At 45.4% G+C, this 19,177-nt stretch overlaps 1 protein-coding gene and 1 long non-coding RNA gene across 2 annotated transcripts in view; one reads left to right on the top strand and one right to left on the bottom strand.

The window, feature by feature from the left end:
* Positions 1–14,443, bottom strand: part of LOC144174452 (anoctamin-7-like) — a 272,760-nt gene extending 258,317 nt beyond the window's left edge. The window contains exon 1 of the mRNA XM_077703171.1: positions 14,298–14,443. Within this exon, the coding sequence (XP_077559297.1) occupies positions 14,298–14,443 (146 nt within the window). The remainder of the gene's footprint in view (positions 1–14,297) is intronic.
* On the top strand, positions 363–2,288 carry LOC144173252 (uncharacterized). The gene is made up of 3 exons (XR_013323203.1): positions 363–456; positions 1,709–1,848; positions 2,035–2,288. It is a non-coding gene; the product is annotated as an uncharacterized LOC144173252 (long non-coding RNA).
* Positions 14,444–19,177: the final 4,734 nt, after the last annotated feature.

Below are 19,177 nucleotides of genomic sequence, written 5' to 3'. Positions count from 1 at the left end.
CCGAAGCCATGAGGAAAAGACCGCCACTCCAGTAGCGCATTCCATGCGCATGCGTCAGCAGCAGCACGGCAGAGCTGTTTTTGCGTTGATTCACGGTACAGTGGGGCTGCAACGGGTACGACGACGACGGATGAAAGTCGGGACTGCGTCAACACTTTAAACGACAGCAGCGCTCCCATCTTCCAGGATTCCCTCCGCTAATTTTACGGTCTCCCGCATGCAGCGCCACCAGTGGCATTCCCAAGCGGGTTTCTCAATTGCTCGCGCGATGCGCCTGATATTTACTAAAGAAATTCTCAGTCACGCTGGCGAGAACCGTTAGCTTAGCGCTGTGACGCCGTTAGAACTTAGCATTTTGATTGGGTTGATTGCGGCGTGCAACTGCGAATTTTTTCATATCCCCGGGCTGTATTTCCTGTTCGACGAAGTGGAGTTTTGCCAGGAGGCGCAAAAAAGGTCAGTGCTGCTTATTTATGTGCTGGTAACGGTTGTTGTTCAGTGACATCCTTGTTAACTGCGTCCAATAAACATACCGCTTCTCTGCCCGTTGTTCGTGTGTCGTCCATGCTTGTGGTCGCGGCGTGTAATATCTTGTGTTGGAGAAACGTTTGCAGCCGTAATTTACCAAAACTTCCGTGTTCGTGGGTCAGAGTCGGCTAGACATTTCTGGCTGCGTACGTTAGCTATTGCTATAAGGAAGTTGCTGGTTTGCGCGTTTCATGATTGGATGTTCCCTTACTGTGTGGCTTTGCTTAGTTGTATATTGACGGTTGCTGTGTATCTCTGCGGTAGCGAATCTTCTCGGGTTAGTCGCTCGCGATAATCGCGCGTGCACACGTGTACAACTTCCAAGCAAGTTTGTCGGAGCGTCCGTCTTTCGATTTATTGATTTTATGAAAACTTGCGTGGTAATTGCGGCGTTGTGTTAGTCTGCTGAGTAGAATGCATTTACAGTGCTTACCAGACCGGGAGTCTTCGACCTTGCCCGTTGCGCGCAAGGTAGACGCCATTTCGAGTTGTGTTGATGTGCTTTCAAGGCGTCATCTTACGTTTATCTGTTCCATGTTTCATGTTTATGTTCCATGTTTCTTCCAATTCCTTTGACCAATTGAGATGATCTATTTTACATTGCCTGAAGTGTAGAGAAATGGAAGGGACAGTTGTTGTCTTAGCAGTACCGCAGTAACAAACGTTTGTTTTGTAGAGAGGAAGAAATGTGGAAACACGCAGCGGGTATATAGAAAGTGTTCTGCCGTTTCTATGCTGTTAATGTCAGTGGTAACTTGAGACTTCAGGATAAATATCCAATATCCATAATTAGTGGTTGCTACTTCACGAACCACGTTGGAAATAAGCCACTCTTGCATTTTTATGCCGTCAATGTCAGTGGTAACCCGAGAGTTGAAATAATTTCCGACAACGCTCAGGTGATAAGTTCTTGCATCACTATGTGCACCCAACATTAACCCATTTCTGTGATTCCTTGAACTTCGAAAATATACTGCGAAAGCAGATTGCTACATTCTGTATTCGATCTGTGTAACCTGTCCAGATGCAGACTATGGCTGAATGTGCAGACATTTGTCTCTACACTGGTAGTTTGCGACAATTGTTTTCCTTTGTCTGAAGAACAGAAATTAAAACGAATAATTTCCATTCCTTACATATACCTCTGAAATCATGGCTGCGGCATTCACTGTGGCTGAAGACATCTTCTGCACGCCGAGGCGTCGTCGTGACAAGTGTGGCAGATTATGAATACATTGTGGAAGTCAAAGCCACGAAAGAGTGCCTCTTGAGTGTTGCGTATCATACAGACGTTCACCACTCCGCATGGAGCAATGACAGGTGAGCCTAAAAATGTTCAAATATTTTTATATTTAAAATTGTTTCGCCTGAAAACGTTACCAGGGCTTGTGCTGCAAAAGAAATTTTAGCACAACTAATCAGGCATTGTACGAGATCTTGTAGTACTCCCATAGAGGGAAGCGTAAATTTATGCTTCGATATTTTTATACTGTTTTTATTTTCTAGGAAATAGGGTGGACCGGGACTTAAAACAATGGAACAAGGAATGCATACTGCCATTTTCCTGGTTCTTGAAGGCGTGTGTTCACCGTTCTCGAAGGTGTGTGTTCACAAAAAGGAAACACGTGAAAGCCGTTGTACGGGATGAAATCATTGCATTCTACAAGTAAGTACGCACTCCCAGTTCTGGAACTTTGATGGTCCCTTTTTAGGTAGTTGCAATATACGTAATGGCTTCGGAACACCATTTCAGTGACAACTTGACCTATAGGTGAAAACGGCAGTAAGAGCTTTTGGGAACACGTTGGCAAAACTTTCCTGGAAATGCACTCCGAGGAGGCCCTGCCAGGAACGCCTGCATCTTAATTTAAGTTGGGTAAGTTGGCATTTTATTTTTGTGGGACTCAATTTATGCTAGTGCTGATTGAAGTTGGCATTTTATTTTTGCGGGACTGAATTTGTGGTAGTTTTCTTTGTAGCAAAATCTTACTGTTACAAATAAATCGTGAACTCCAATATTGGGAAATACCTTCACATTCAGCCTGTTTCGGATGCTGCAACATGTGGACAAAAAAACTTATTTTGCATTCAAGTTTTGCAAACATTTTGCTTTCACAGTGAGAGTTGCTGCTGTGATAATACGGCGCCACGACCACGCCCAGTGCGGTTGCTTTCCAGAATTAGAGAACGGCTATTGACAGTCTGTGCTAATATTTCTGTACATTGTTAGCAGCATTTCCAGAAAAGAAACCAAGAAATCGCTGATATTTCAATCAATTACTGCTAAAAGGGGTATCCTAAGCAACTTACTCATTTAAAGCCATCGTCTAACAAAATTTTCTTGTTCCTTCCTTAAAGGTACATGACGTGGTCCAGTTATTCTCGAGGTCCAGTTATTTTGAGAGAAGACAATGGCAGCGTAAATATTGTCTGCAAGAAACACGTCATGGATTTTCCGCCTCCGTTGTCACATCAAGATGTGGTCATCCTCGCCGTATATTTCATCTTAATCTCCTGAAACTTAGGCGACTTTAGAGAGTTCTCTGGACTTTTGCAGAGAGTTCTTGGCCATTTAACAGTGGCCTGATGTCATTTAAGTTCAAAGCTCTGTTGAAAGACGATGTGGTCACTCTACTTGGGGTTTTAAATTAGACGTTGAAGCCTATTCAGAAAGATATGTCGTGGTTCAAATGATTGGTAGATGCAAGCGGCATGTCAATTGCAAAAGTGAAGTCGTGCTTTCCTTTGCAATTTTTCATTATTGGCACAAAGCGCAGGCTGCCTTTGCAGCTACTCTGTTACTCTGTTAATGTAGTTAATGGCACTGAACTGTAACGTTTTATTATTCAAGTGCAGCTCAAAAATTTTTTCCATTACAGTACTGTTGTTGATGGATGCAAACGTAGTAATTATTTACACAGATGGTTTGGGGCTTTATTAATCAATTTTTGTACTGTACCTTAGCTGACACCTAAGCCCTAGAAGAATGCGAAATATACATATTTGGCTTGAAAAAGTTGTTTACTTTGGACTAAGTAGCATTTCTTACTTGTTAGAGGCAGTGCTTTGGTCACAAGCATACTGACGTCATGATAGTACGGTTTATGTAGCACGCAACTGTGAATTTTACCTCAGATAAATGTTCCGGCTGGAAAAATGCTTCCAAGTTCGCTTGGTAAAATTGGTCACCGGTATGTTTCAACGCTACCTGGCTTGGTTATTTGGGATGTCTGAATTGTTCTTGAGGGAATTAATAACGTTTTTAGAGTTAGGCTGCTTGTTAAATTTTAAAATGCGTAACATGCTCCGAGCTATCTGGTTTCTAAAATTTTGTTTCACACTGGGTGCTATGAGCTTTTTTTTATAAGTTATTTTAAATAGCTACAAATTGTCGGGGAAGCAACGCGGCTTCAGTGAAAGGCTTTTTCAGGGCGCGTATATAGTCGGTTTTGGCTACAGTTAGCTTGATATTACAGTTAGCTTGATATTGATATATGGTGTATGTTTTAGTTTTGCAATAGTGCCACATGCTTCCGGTAAGTTTTTCTGTGCAAATGTTATATTGTTAGTATTGGCTCCGGTGTTCTTTTCCTACACTCTTGCAGGTCTTGTGATAATCCAACCGTGTATGGCTTGTATTTTTGGCTTTTCCTTACAATTTAATAGCAAACTGCATATTTTGGAACCGGGATGCGTAAACATGGTATGGCAAGCGCTGTGGGTACTTCCGCATTTGCGGTACCTGATTTCATGTGATAAAACAGCATATTTTATGCTCACTGTTGTGTAATGCTTTTTGAGTTAGTGCGAGGGTAGATGTACAAGTCTGTTTGTGACGCGGTTGCGGTTAAAGCCATCTTTATGACCCATGTTTTTTAGCAAAAAAGAATGGTAAATATTAGCGATTGATTGATTGATTGATTGGTAAATCTTTATTTGCGAGCCTGAGGCGCAGATGTTTGGAAAATGCCACTTAGATCGTTTTGGCCACTTGATATCGTTTTGGTATTTGATCCTGTACGCTGGTCATTTTCTGCCCAAGTGGAAACAGATATGTCTCCGTATCTCCAATGTACGCAATAATACGAGCGAATAAAATTTGCTTAGTGTTTTGAAAAGCATTGTATGAGTGCTAATAGTTGGTTTGGTATGTATTTTAATGCGAGTTTTGTTTCTTTTACATGCAGCCAAAACCCAGAACAGGATGCGGCGGATGAAGCCAGTCTCTGTGTGCCGCTCCAGGTATCTCAGACCAACTTTTATATAGAACTGTGCTCCGATAGGCAACTGCTGGGAACTGTCAGGGACCACAATGCTGCGGCGGTTTCTGTTTTCGAATTGTTGGTATCACTGTGGGCCATATGTCAAGGCTGTGTTAGAATGGTGCTTGCGGTTTCCTGCTCATACCAATGCATCCGCCAGCATGCATTATGACCTCGGTGTATACCGACAGGAAAGCAGAAATATTGGAAAAGTGGAGTCCCATAGACAGCTTCCCAATGTCTATAGGAAGGCCGTTTGATATAAACAGCTGGTCTGAAGGTACCTGGAACGGTGCACCGGATACATTCTATAATCATTTTACATGGATCACTGTTCCAGTAACTTAAACTACCCTTTTATTTGGAACAGTAATCCGCATACTTTTATTTGGAACGCCGATCCAGATAATTTAGCTGCAAAAATATGTGGTGCACTGTTCCACTTACATTTTCAGGGTATGTGGAACACGGTTCCAATTATATAAGTGGAACTTTTTTGCAAAAAAGTTCCAGTTACTAAGTGGATCTTATGTGGATCCAGATTAAGAGTGTGCTTTGTAAAACTGGTCACCTGTATGATTGAACGCTGGCTTGTTTGCTTCTTAAGGATGTCTGAGTTGTTCCCGCTTGAATTGATGACGTATATAATTAGTCTGCTTGTTAAATTTTAATATGTGTAACATGCTCCCAGCTACCTGGTTTGAAAAATTATATAACATTCACGTTGGCTTTTGTGAGATTTCTTAGGATGAATTATTTTAAAAAACTACAAATTGTTTGGGCAAGTATCGTGCCTTAAGTCAAAGGCCTTTTCAGGATGCTCATAAAGTATTTTGTCTACAAATAGCTTGATGTTACACTTACGTCTGGTGTCAGGAAACTACTATATTTAATAATCATGTTTTAATTGTGGCATGTGACCTCTCGTGTCAAAATTTTTTTATCGTTAATCTTGGCTCGAGCGTTCTTTTCCTAAACTCTTGCACTGCACTGTTGTAGGTTTGTGATAATACAACCGTGTATGGCTTGTTTTTAGGCCTTTCCCTGCAATTTAATAGCAAACTGCATTTTCCCAAACAGTTATGCGTAAACATAGTATGGCAAGCGCAATGGGTAATTCCGCCTTTGAATTACCTTGCTTTATCTGATAAGACAGCATATTTGATGCTCACTGTTGTATAATGTCTGTGTCAGTGCCGCGGTAGACGCGCACGTCTATTTATTTGTGAAGCAGTTGCCCTTAACACCGCCAACATTAACCATGTTTTTGAGTAAAGGTGAATATGTGAAAATGCCACTTGGAGCCTAGTGCAATCGTTATGGCATTTATTCATTGTTTGGTCATTTTCTGTGCAATTTAAGACAGACAGCTATTCATATCTGAAATGTATGCATACTAACACCCAATAAAGTTGTATAGTATATTGAAAAGCAGTGTATGAGTCGTAATAGTTGGTTTCGTGTGTATTTTAATGCAAGTGTATTGTTTCTTTTACATGCAGCTAAAACTCAGCACAGGATTCTGCGGGTGAAGCCAAAGACTGTGTGCCGCTCTAGGTGCCTCAGACCAACTTTTATATAAAACTGTCCTCAGATAGGCAACCGTTGGGAACTGTCAGAGACCACAGTGCTGCGGTGGTTTCTGCTTTCCAATTGTTGGTATCACTGCGGGTCATATATCAAGGCTGTGTTAAAATGGTGCTTGCGGTTTCCTGCTCATACGAATGCATCCGCCAGCATGCATTATGACCTCGGAGTATACCGACAGGAAAGCAGAAATATTGGAAAAGTGGAGTCCCATAGACAGCTTCCCAATGTCTATAGGAACGCCGTTTTATATAAACAGCTGGTCTGAAGGTACCTGGAACGGTGCACCGGACACATTCTATAATCATTTTACATGGATCACTGTTCCAGTAACTTAAACTACCCTTTTATTTGGAACAGTGATCCGCATACTTTTATTTGGAACACCGATCCACATAATTTAGTTGCAGAAATATGTGGTGCACTGTTCCGCGTAATTTTCAGGGTATGTGGAACACGGTTCCAAATATATAACTGGAACTTTTTTGCAAAAAAGGTCCAGTTACTAAGTGGATCTTACGTGGAACCAGATTAAGAGTGTAGAAACGGTGTCGAGTAAATCATCGGCTCCGGAAGAGAAATCCTAGACTAGCCATATACAGCATCGCTGTATAATGTACCTACCACCCTACTATTACGAACGGCTATACAGGCTCAATCCGGAGCAGAAGTTCTGCTTCGCTGTGACTACTCGCCTTCGCAGAAATGAACCTCGCCACACAGGCTGCTGCTTGTACACGCACTGACCCGCAAGTATCTGCCCCCAATCGGACGCGAAGACAGCCAGGGCTGCCTTATGTGAACTATGCCAGAGACCCTTGACAATGGGCTTTTTGTTTGACCAATGTACGAGTGAGCGATAAGACTTTGAAGCAGAATGTCTACGTTTGGACATTCACCCTGTGCCAGAAAAAGGATTGTGGGAACGTGTGCGGACGCTTGGAATAAAAATTGGGCCGTCAAAGTGCTACTACCATATTTACTCAGTTTTAAGAGCCACCTTTTTTCCACGATCGCGATGTCGAAAGTGCTTAATTTCTAAAAACTCAATTACCCTTCCTCCCCGCCACTTCTTTTTCGCGGCTGTATCTCGACGAGACGGGCGCAATGAAAAACAAATCACCCTCATTACCATGCGAGTCCAGTGTGCCACTTGGGCCGGCACTTCCTGCATCTCCCAGCAGGTCGTCTTCTGTTCTTTCTAAGTGGTTTCTAATTGAAATTTTCCTAAAAGACTTGGCAACAACGTCGATTCGGGCCCGCTTCCACGCGTCGGAACTCCACCTTGCGAGGGTTGCTTAGAAAAGGGCTGCTTAGATGCGCATGAAACTTGTTAAAACATTTTCCCCCCACGAAAGTAGGGCAGGGTGCTTAGAATCACGGGAGTGCTTAGGATCACAAAAATACGGTATATACCATAGGAAATCCGCTCTGGATTCGCTCCTCTAGTCTGCGAAATTATGCAAACATCGGATTAAGTTCTTATATTCTTTGTTTTTATAGGGACGATAAATATGTAATCGCATATGGACTGCGACTTCGTTGCAATATCTCATACCTTTTATATTAATTCTTTTCTGTCTGTCCCTTCACCCCGCTCTGCATGTAGCGAATCAGAATGAGAAATAAGGGGCTCGTTGGATTAAGACAGAAATAAGTGTTGGCAGTCAAGAATGCCTCGGAAAGCAAAGGGGAGAATGCGGTAGGTCATTGAAACAGATGAAGAATTTTGAAACACAGAAAAAAGTGGAGAAAAAATGCCTGTCGTGTGGGATCCAAACCCATGACCTCCAGAATACGCATCTGATGCTGATTCGCTACATGCATAGCGAATCAGAATGCATACATGCATAGGTTCTGGCAGTCTTGGTGCCATAGGTAGCTTAAGAGGGTTCAACGCTGGTTGGCCACTTTCGACATGTAGACACACGAGTCACGGCACGGGGGTGAAAAAGAAGGTCCGCTTCACCCCGGATGGTCCGAGTGGCGCTGGCTACCACTCCCAAGAGCAGGAAACAAAATACCATCACATAAATACCCAAGAAAGCGGAGGGGAAACAGTCCCGCCGGTAGCGTAGTAGTAATCGCACCAGACGCGTATTCTGGAGGTCATGGGTTCGGATCCTACCTGGCGGGCATTTTTTCTCCACTTTCTTTGTGTCTTTCAAAATTCTTCACCTGTTGCAATGACCTACCGCACTCTCCCCTTTGCCTTCAGAGGCATTCTTGACTGCCAACCCTCATTTGTGTCTACATACGTACTTACATACATACATACATACATACATACATACATACATACATACATACATACATACATACATACATACATACATACAAGCACGCATGCATGCATACGTACATGCATATACATACATACATACATACATACATACATACATACATACATACATACATACATAATAGCTTTAACGTACATACTCGCATACATACGCGAGCTGCAAAAAAGGCGCTTTGGGGCCGAAAAAGCGCAGGGGCAGTCTTACCGCTCTCTTTGCGCGCTGTATGCACCTGCCCACAAAACTCCTTTCCGCCTCACTTACAATGAAAAATGCATATTGCACGTTCACGCACACGTATGGAGGAAGGGGCGCATATGGATGCTCTTTGCCGGGTCCCACGGTCGGGTCGCAGGTCGGGTCGCGAAGAAAATGGGCATGGGCAGGTCACGTAATACGTATGACGGGCAACAGGTGGACCATATGTTTAGCAACGAACTGCCATCAGACCGCAAACACAATACGGGTAGGCCGAGAAGATGGAGGGATGAGCTACGCAAATTTGGGTGGCAAGCATTTACTCAGCTAACACTCGATTGGCGTGGCTGGAGACCTTTTGGGGGGGCTTTCGTCCTGCAGTGGACACAACCAGGCCTATGATGATGATGATGATGATGATGATGATGATGACCTAAGTGCACTTCAGCGACCGGGATGCTTTGTTAAGTGATATGCCTCTAGGCTACTGCACAATTTAGACAAGAAAATATCCGTGTTTGCCTCCGCCATGTTAGCGGCTCGTTTGCCCATCTCTTGGCAATAGCTTCACCAGTCATGTGACCTGAGCCATGGGACTCCAGATAACATGTGACACTGAGTCATGTGACACTAGTCATGTGACTCTTTAGACACTAGTCCTGAGTTACCGCCTTGGCAGTTTTCTGCGTGTTCAATAACAGGGCCTGGAATCGGCAAAATTGTTGCCTCCACCAGCTTTGCCCTACAACAAACTTCAGCATACAACTCGCTGTTTTGGCGGGTCTACCCGCATATATGCTGATGGGTCAGTTACCTCCGATTTTTCCGCCGTAGGTGAATGGTTACCATCTGCGGGGGCATCTGTGAGCCACAAGACAGTGGCTACAAAACAAGACACAAGACATTGGGCCTATTCGATTTACAGTCTCGGGCTCACCGCGGACTCCCCGAGAAGCAGTCCAACATTCGATTTTCCCGTGTATCCCTATGGCTTCGGGGAATCCTCGGACTACCCGCGGGCAGCCCGCGGGGAGCCAGAAGTGGAAAATCGAAGAGGCCCATTGTCTACAAAAGCTGAGCTGGCGGCAGTGAGAGCCGCTCTGCAGATTGTCAAGGGCTGTCCTCCGAAACCCTCGGTTGTTTTCCTGGACTCCCGCTCTGCGCTTCAAGCGCTTCTAAAACGGGGAAGTCATCAAGGCCCACTGATTCACGAAATAAGCATAATATAATGCCAGAGAGGCACTGCGAAAAGGACACACTGTTTCGTTGAAGTGGTTAGCAGGACACTACGGCATCACGGGCAATGAAATTTCTGATCTCGCGCACGAGGGTCTTTCCATGAGCTCAACCGCCCAACTCCCTTTATCCGAGGAGGACGTCAACGGATTAGTTACTACTCTCAGATGGCGTATGCAATTGCAGCAAAGCGGAATCCGAACGTGCAGTACGCCGCCCCCCCCCCCCCATTACGGTGTCAACCCGCAGTGTACGTTTCGGGCACCAAACGCTTTATCCCTACCAAGTGAGTGCGTTATACATCAATTGTGTCCAAAATTAGCCTACACCGAAAGCTTCCTTTACATAATCGGACTGGTGACATCACCTTTATGTCTCGTTTGCGGTGTACCAGTGCACACTGAACACGAGTTCTTTGTGTATCCACGCCTCTCCCTGGCTCGAATGATGGCGCGAAGCTCACTACAGGCGAGACATCTCACCTTGAATGATTTTTAGGCCCCTAGAACAGCAAAGACAGTGCGGAGCGGGGTTCCGAAGCTCTTGAGCGTTTCCTTACAGACTTTTGACTAGGCGCCAACTTCTGAATGTCTCTCTTGCTAATATTTTGCTGTATATGTATGTGCGTGTCTTCGTCTGGCGTTTTTTTTTCTTTTTATTATTACCACTCCTGTTATCATTTAACCTTCACTACGTGTTTACCAACCATCTCAAGTAGCAAGCCCAGGGCGGACCTACTCGGCCTCATTAAGGAATTGTCTCTATTTTTTCGTTGTAATCAAGAGATGTAAGCTCCGATTTGGTGTCGTGGCATCACGTGCAGATTGTTTAGATCTGAGGATCGGGTGAGGATGCACCTAACCAAAAAATTAAGTGTCGATTAGGTAAGGATAGAGTCTTGCACACCCTATCTTTTTAGCCTGGAAGTTGTCAAGCCTTTCATATTGCCTACATTTACGTAGTTGTAGAAGAGAAAATGAGAAAAAAAATGACGTTTCGGCCCTCCCAAAAGGGGTTCTTGTTCACACTAAAAGCTAAATTAGAAATTCAAGTGTTTTAGTAGGCTGAAGCACGTGGCCTCTGCAGCCTCGCAAGGACGTTCAAAAAGCAGCAGCATACCGTTCGTGCCTGGTGAGTGAGACTTTGCCCCGTCTTCTGCACACGTACGACGTGCACATGGCCTATGTTCCTATCCGGAAGCTAAAGAACGCTCTTGTGATGGTGAAAGAAGGATTACCAAAAAACGATCTCCCGGTGTTCTGTATGAACTGTCCTGCGCGAAATGCGATAGTAAATACACAGAGGAATCTGGGAATCTCTAAATACGGTTAAAAGAGCATTGTAAAGACGTACAGAAGGGAAAAGTGCCCACTAATTCCCTCGCGGAATATGCACAGTCTTCTAACCATGAGATGGACTAGGGCAAGGCAGGTGCTGTTGCCACCTAGAAGGACTTCGCCTCTTGGTTGTATCGGGAATCTATTATAATGATACAGATGACGAAAAAGACTCTTAACCGCACAGAACGCCAATGTTTCCCGCGCCTGCGCAAGGTGTAGAGGTCACGTGATTTAGCCTGTTTAAACTCTTAGACTTCTTTCTTAGCTTTTACTGTACCCAATGCTCCCGTCGAAAGCGCGAAACGTTTTGGGGGGGCTTAATTCTCTCTTGTGGTCGGCGTCTTCTTACGTCTTCTGAGAACACTCCCGACCAGGCGGGCGTCCGTCAAAACCTTGATTTCATGTCCGTAGCTGGACAATTTCTTTTCTACGCGACTGTGCTACAATTGTCGACACCATCGCGACTTTCTAGTGGTTGACACGTTTGCACGCTGATCAGAACCTGCAAAAATTGGAGCTGAGGAAATCAGTTCACTCCCAGTCCAATAACAGAATAATCTCTTTTATGCGGCAAAAGTCTGAGTCTAATTCAGTTTATTTAAAAATTACTGGTTCAATTGCTGCACATGGAAGGCAGATTGCGTACCGTAATTACCCTATTCTAACGCGCACCTTTTTTCTGGAAAAATTGGTCGAAAAATCGCATGCGCGTTAGAATCGGATACGAAACCGAAACTGCCGAAAAAACGAAAATTTCGTCCCGCCTATCGCCATCGCCATCTCAAGATGGCGCCAAAGCTTTTAGCAGAGTCCGTCAATGCTTTTCTGGTCATGAAACTCCTGGCCGAGTTTTGTTTGAGGACAAAGGCTCCCGCGAGAAGCGCCGCCGCAGATCGGAGAACTAGATTACCTACATTGACGCACGTCCGCCGTACAGAGTGGAGACACGTATGCGTTGCGCCGCCATTTTGGCTCGCTCGCTCGACGCCGCAGCAAGTCATTGTAATAAAACCGCACCGTAATTATTTCCACAACGCGGTTTACTGGCGAAGTTTGAACCATCGTATCTGTATCGCGTTGCTGCGTCTTGTGTGAAACAAAAAGAACAGTGCGTTGAGCACTTCGACCCAATAGGGGCAGGACGGGATCGTTCAAAGGGTGTCTCCACCCTGTACAGCGGTTTGTTTTCGAGGTATCCTACGGAGGGCATCGGGCCGCCGCCGCTGCAGCGCGCGTTCAGCTGTGCGCGGCAGAACTTGCGTACGTGTTTGGCGGCACTTTTCTGGATAGAAACGGAATGTTGGTAGTTGTGCCTTCAATTGTGGCTACAAAACGAAGCCGTCAGGATTGCCTCCCTGAGCAGCGTACGAAGCTCTCCCATAGCGTGACGGCGAAGTTTCACGACCAGAAAAGCATTGACGGACTCTGCTTTTAGCAACGATCTTTCGGACGCAGGAAGCATAGGCGCCCAGGCTTTTCTATCGGCGTTCACACAAATCGTCAAATCGGTCCACTTGCGCACTTGATAACAGCAAAGGCAGCAGCGGCTCTCACGCGTTCAAAACGAGTGGTCGGCTCAAGCGCGCGCCTCTGAATACGTTCGCAGGATGGGCGTGCGAGGCGTGGGCCATGATCTCATCGATCATGGTGGAGCGTTCGTTATGAAGTGTGGCATCGCGAACGCGCTTGACGGCACCAAGGAAGAGATGTTGTGGTTAGCGGAGAGCGGCGAGGAGTGAGATGAGTGAGATTACTTCGAGAAATAAATCGCCCGTTTCTCTCGCATTCGTTTTTCTTGCTCACAAAGTTCCGTGCGCTTTACAATAGGAAGTGCAAGTTTTTTCGTTTTTTTTTTTGCCAGGAAAATCGAGCGCGCGTTAGAATCGGGGGCGCGTTAGAATCGGAAAATTACGGTATTGCTGTGTGAAGTATGACTGAGTTGGTTTTAAGAATGGCCCAGTAGCTTGAAATCTGTTGTTCATACAAAATTCTGATTAATTTATGCTATCAGGACCGGACTGTAAAATTGGCGTTTATTCGAAAGCATTTACTGCGAGCAACGTTACAAAAAGAACGAAAGCGGAATAAAAGACACAGTCTTTTACCGCCCCACGTCAGAAAGCACCAGCGCTTTCTCTTCTACAAAATAACTTTAGACATCCAAGAACCCCATTTGTGCGACTCATACACTGACTTTACATAAAAGGACTGGAGTTCCTGCACAATCGTTAGGGTGTTTTACCGATAAATGAAGTAATCGGTAATGAAGTCATAAATAAATAAATAAATGAATGAATAAATAAATAAATAAATAAATAAATAAATAAATAAATAAATAAATAGGACTAATCATACCGCTGAACAAACCTGCACTTTTCTCCTCACTCCCGCGCGCCTCTAAGGCAGGTTTGTTCAGCGGTATGATTAGTCCTATTTATTTATTTATTTATTTATTTATTTATTTATTTATTTATTTATTTATTTATTTATTTATTTATTTATTTATTTATTTATTTATTTATTACTTCATTACCGATTACTTCCTTTCTCGGTAAAACACCCTAACGATTGTGCACGATCTCCAGTTCTTTTATTTAAAGTCCGTGTATGAGTCGCACAAATCTACGCCAAAATTTCGCACGCCGAAGCGTTTCAACTGACACGCACAAACCGCCTCTACCGACAGTGGAACCCTCTGGCTGCCAGGCCATGAAGAGAAAAATGTGTGCTTTCTTTGCAACCGAATGATGCGTTGCACAGTAAGATAGTTCGCACTGGGATGCGTGTAACTCAGACTGCCAGACAGCGATCCGAAGTCGCCGGAAGTAGAAGAGGATAATAGTCACCTGTGGCTGAGTTGGAGCTCCGCGTCGCGTAGCACGCTGGCCAGCGAACTTTTCCGCTTAGGTCCGGCCGGTGGCAGTGTGACCTTAGAGCGGGCTTCCATGGCCCACTGGGAAGTCTCCTCCCAGCACGTGGCGCTGGCAGGCATCAGTGCAACAGGGCTGGGCTTCGGCGGCAACCGGCACCGCCACCAGCTCTTCCTAGCAGCGGAGGCCGGGCCTGACTGCGGCTCGCCATCGATCTGCGACTGCCGCGCTTCCAGGGGGCAAAACGGGTCGCTCCGAAACGCGGCTAGGTGGAGCCATGTAATCGGGAGATTTGAACTGCAGTGAAGGGTGAGGATTGCGCATAATACTGCTTCGCGCGCATTTCAGTTTCGTCTTGATGTTCCAGAACAACAACGGCGGGGGGGGGGGGGGGGGGTGCAAATGGCCCTGTGCGCCTGTTCAGGCATATGCATCGACACACACGCGAAAAACGTTTATTTATTCGAACAACCTCTAACTATTTCCCGAATACCTCTTCCAAAAGAGCTATTTGGGATAAACGGCAGCTGGGACGCCACGAAGAAAGCGTGTTCAGGTTTTGTTGCTGGTACATGAGGATATAGGGGAGCAGTGCCAAACATATCTTTGAAGCTTCCCTACGTAACACGGAATTCCCCATAGTTAAGAGCTAGCTCGCTACTTAATGAGAACGCTTTTAAATGCTTTCAGCGCCATAAAAACATTTACTGCGCTGGAGTATTTTTATTTCACTGTGTTTCCTTTCCTGTTGTAGTGACGTCAATATCATGGGCCCTGGGCGCCACTGTCATAATCTACACACTCATATCTTTGCCACATCAGAAAGCTGGAACGCGACTGTGCACCTGGATGGTCGCTTGTCTTTGCCGCTCCCAGATCTGCCCGGGCCTACGCATCGTGTTTGGGCCCGAGCGCCCGGCCAAAACCGCCGGCGGCAGACGTGCCCCAACCTGAAGGCGCCGCAGCGTCGGCTCTCCTTTCCCCTTCTTAACGGCCGGGTAGATTCACGCCTCAAACCAACGGCCCCCGGCAGACGCGCAGCCGCATGCCTGGAGATGGTGCCGCTGAGTCGCCTTCCCTTTCCCCGTCGTGGCGGCTCGGCCGACGCAACCGCTTCGCCTCCATTCGTCGGATTCAAACTTCGGTCAGCCAGAGTCCTGACTGGAGCGATTCAAACCGCGCGCGGCTGCAACGGACCCCCGGTCGTATAAAACCAGCCTAGAAGCACAGCGAGCGCGGCACATTTCGGAGGTTCCGAGTGGAGATGTGCTGTCGCCTTTGTGCCAGCCATGTAACGCTTTTGTTACCCTTGTACATACTGTATATAAATGTTGGTTCAACTCTTCGTCGCCTCGAGAACTTCATCGCTCTGCTTTGCGCCGCATCGATAGCAGACGGAGCAAGGCAACGTCGCAGCACAGGTGACTGCGCTCAGATGGCCAGTCGCAACAGTGAAGGCTGCGGAGAAATTGCTCAGTCACAACAGTGGATGGCAGCTGCGGTATCGACCGGCCACGGCTACTACTTAGTATTGTACAAGCTCAAGGTTCGCTCTCAGTTCACTAGACTTCTCTAGCACCGGTTATCGTAGTTTAGAGAAGTGCTGTGTAAATCACTGTTTATAGCTTTGGTTGCTTCAAGTCTAGGACAAGTGTTTTGAAACCAAAGCTAGTGCCGAAGGTGTAAACAAAGTACTCTAGAGAATTACTTGCGCGTAACTTACTAGCAGCTGATAGTATAGGAACGGCAAGGAAATTCTAACGTGGGCAAGCTGCAAGAGGCTAGCGCAAACGACGGAGGACCTTAAAGTGAAGGAACTCATCGAACATTGCGAGGAGCTAGTCAGCAACTCTCTGCAAGGCTTCCCCTTGCTGAAATATACCTAAACACTGACACACGCGAGACCAAGAAGCTGCAGCTTACAGTGGAAGCCTGCCGAGAAATTTAAAACGCAACTCGTGGACAGGGAAAGTGACCGAGATGGGCGGAAGAGCGTCGAGGTCGGGTCACTGCTTCTCTTCTGCACCGTGTAACAGCATGCAACAGTGGCACGGTCAGCCTCGTTGCACAAATAATCGGGTATGTCAAAACGCCTCAGGTTTCCAACTTGCGGTGGGGCTCCGAAACAGAGCAAAAAGCTCTACAAGCATTCACACAGCTTGAGTCGCCAAAGCACATAGACTTTATTGTCAAAAACTGTGGTCTGTTTGTTGGAGAAAGCATGCCTTTCATTGGAGCATCTCCAGATGGAATTGTGTAATGTGCATGCTGTGCACCATCAGTTCTAGAGGTTAAATGTCCTGCGACAATGAAGGGTGGTTCCCTTACAATGGGTTGTACTAAACTTCCATACCTGAACGAAAACTTGGAGCTCAGGCATAACAATGCATATTATATGCAGGTGCAGGCCCAAATGGATCTCACTGGGCTGCGTCAAGAATATTTCGTGGTGTTCACAGGCTCTTCGCTGACAACAGACGTTTTGGCCTTTGACGAGACCTTTTGGGCACATGCTAAACTCCAGGCAGAGTATTTTTTTTTTCAATATATTCCCAGAGCTGCAGTCACTGCGCATCTTCAAGCAGATGAAACGTGCAAAGGAAACATGTTGCTGTCAAAGCACCAAATCAGAAAACATTGTTGAATGCTCACATTGTCAGGCAACATTTCACTTGAAGTGTGTAAAACTCAGACGTACACCTTGGCAATGGGCTTGCCCCAGTTGTCAGGGATATGGTCCGTGATTAATAAGCATAGCGTTTTTTTCACCGTAATCAAGCATCACTATTCGAACGTGGCGTTGTACCACTCTCAATCAACATATATCAAGTGTAAACGCAAATGTTTAACTTTATTGTGATTCTTGATTGTTTTTATGTTTGTTTAAATGCTTCTATGTTTAATTTTGTTCCTTTGCGAATGCAAGTCTTCATTTCACATGTAACAAGCTGCTGTAAACAGGATTCAACATGTGTCCTTTGTTTTTTCAAAGCCATAGCTATGCCAGTTCCAAAGTGAAATGTGAAATACCGTGGGAAAGTGAAATAACGGAACAAATTAACAAATTAACAAAAGAAAATAGAGCTGTAGGTGCAGCTTTCAAAGTACACATAAAACACAAAAGAGTTCAGGTAAAACAGTTTACAGTTATATTGACTTCCAAATTATGTAATATGCTTTCGCAACACAACCCCTTTAATTTTGATTCCTATCTGCCCTGGCCCACCGGGTACGCATTGTATAATTACAAGAATAGTACAAATATCTATGACTATAAATAAGTCACACACAGCAGAAAGGTTTACAGAAAATAGGGAAAAAACATGTAAACCCAGGGTACAAGCACAAGATAGTTATGCAACTTGAAATCTCTCACATTAAGTGAAATGGGTGAAAAAAAAACGCAAAAAAGTGTGAAAACAAAGAAATGATTGAATGGTGGTTACAAAAACAAAGCAAATTTATGAACTAAATGGTTCACATCTAGTGAAAAGTTTGGGGAACAATAAAACAAAAGCACCTTGGCAACACAAAAGTAGTGTTGAGGGTTGGTTGTGAGTGCCATACAAATTTAAGATACTTTAAACAAACCAACATCTAGGGAAATGGTTGTGAACTATAGAAAAGGTGTGTATACAGAAATGACTGTACGGCGGTTACAAGAGAAGTACAAATTGACGTGATGAAATGACCACACTTAGTGAAATGGCAGGACAACAATAAAACAACAAAAAAACTTTAGAAACAACTTATTGAATTCGGGTTAGGGAAAACAATACAAAGTTACACTATTTCAATATTTCACACAAAGTGATATGATTTGGGAACAAACGAAAAAATGGGGAAACGGAAATGATTGAATATTAGTTACAACAAGGCAGATTTACACGACTACGTGATTCACACCAAGTGATACGCTCAAAGAACAACACAAAATAAAAAAATTCCCCCGCATTTCCCCGAAGGGGAGTATGAGGAAGTGCGAAGCACGGGGTGATGCTATGAGGGGGAGTTTGTTGAAGTTTGGTGGCATTTGCCCGTTAGTTACATTAACACCCCCTCGTGATCACGTTCGGCTTAACACGCCTCGTTTGTCCCTCTGCGGAAATCTTGGTGAATTAACGTGTATGTTCGAGAGGAGGAGCGCACCGCACCGCAGCGCACCGCAGCTGCGAAGCGCCGACCGGAGTGAAGGGAGAGGAGGCGCAGTCACGTGAGAGAATGCAGAACTAGCGGGTTTGTAGTATCACGTGTGCACCACGCAGTTATCAAGCCGCTATAACGCCGCTGAGTCGCCAACGCACGCCGCTGACGACGTAGTTTGAATGCGTTAAAGATATAAGGCGCGTTACTAACACGGATATCAACGTCGCGTCCGTGGCTTGGTCGATAGAGCGTCGCGCTGCGGCCGCAAAGTCCGCAGATCGAAACCTAGCGCCGGATGCTGTTTTTTTTATATAGTGTAGTGGCCTGGCTGGCGCGCCGAGAGAGGGTGTTGCGAGCTGGAGAGTAGTAAAGGGGCTTTAGGAGAGTAGGCGAGGGGGGAGAGGAGGCGCTATGCGAGCGCGACGATTCAGGCTCGCTTAAGAAGTGCATTCGCACTTATTCCTGGCCAATCTCCCACGTGGGTATGTGCCATGTCAGCGGCCAGGCAGCGCGCGCCCATCTCCCCCCGTTGCTAAGGAAGACGAAAAGCGCGCGCACCCGCAGCTGTTGCTATGCGGACGGCGGAAGGTTCGGGGTCGCTTATAAAGTGCATTCGCACTTAAAACGCATGGAAGCACGGAAATTATTCAATGGTGGTTCAATGGTGCATGCCTCCATCACCAGTTATGGTAGGGATTCTTGAACAGTTT

This window comes from Haemaphysalis longicornis, unplaced genomic scaffold (genome assembly GCF_048455015.1).
Source record: "Haemaphysalis longicornis isolate Haplotype H1 unplaced genomic scaffold, Haemaphysalis longicornis Haplotype H1 scaffold_3, whole genome shotgun sequence".
Taxonomy (NCBI): Eukaryota; Metazoa; Arthropoda; class Arachnida; order Ixodida; family Ixodidae; genus Haemaphysalis; species Haemaphysalis longicornis.
The sequence above is the reverse complement of the archived record's forward strand: the minus strand, read 5'-3'. Positions and strand labels throughout refer to the sequence as shown.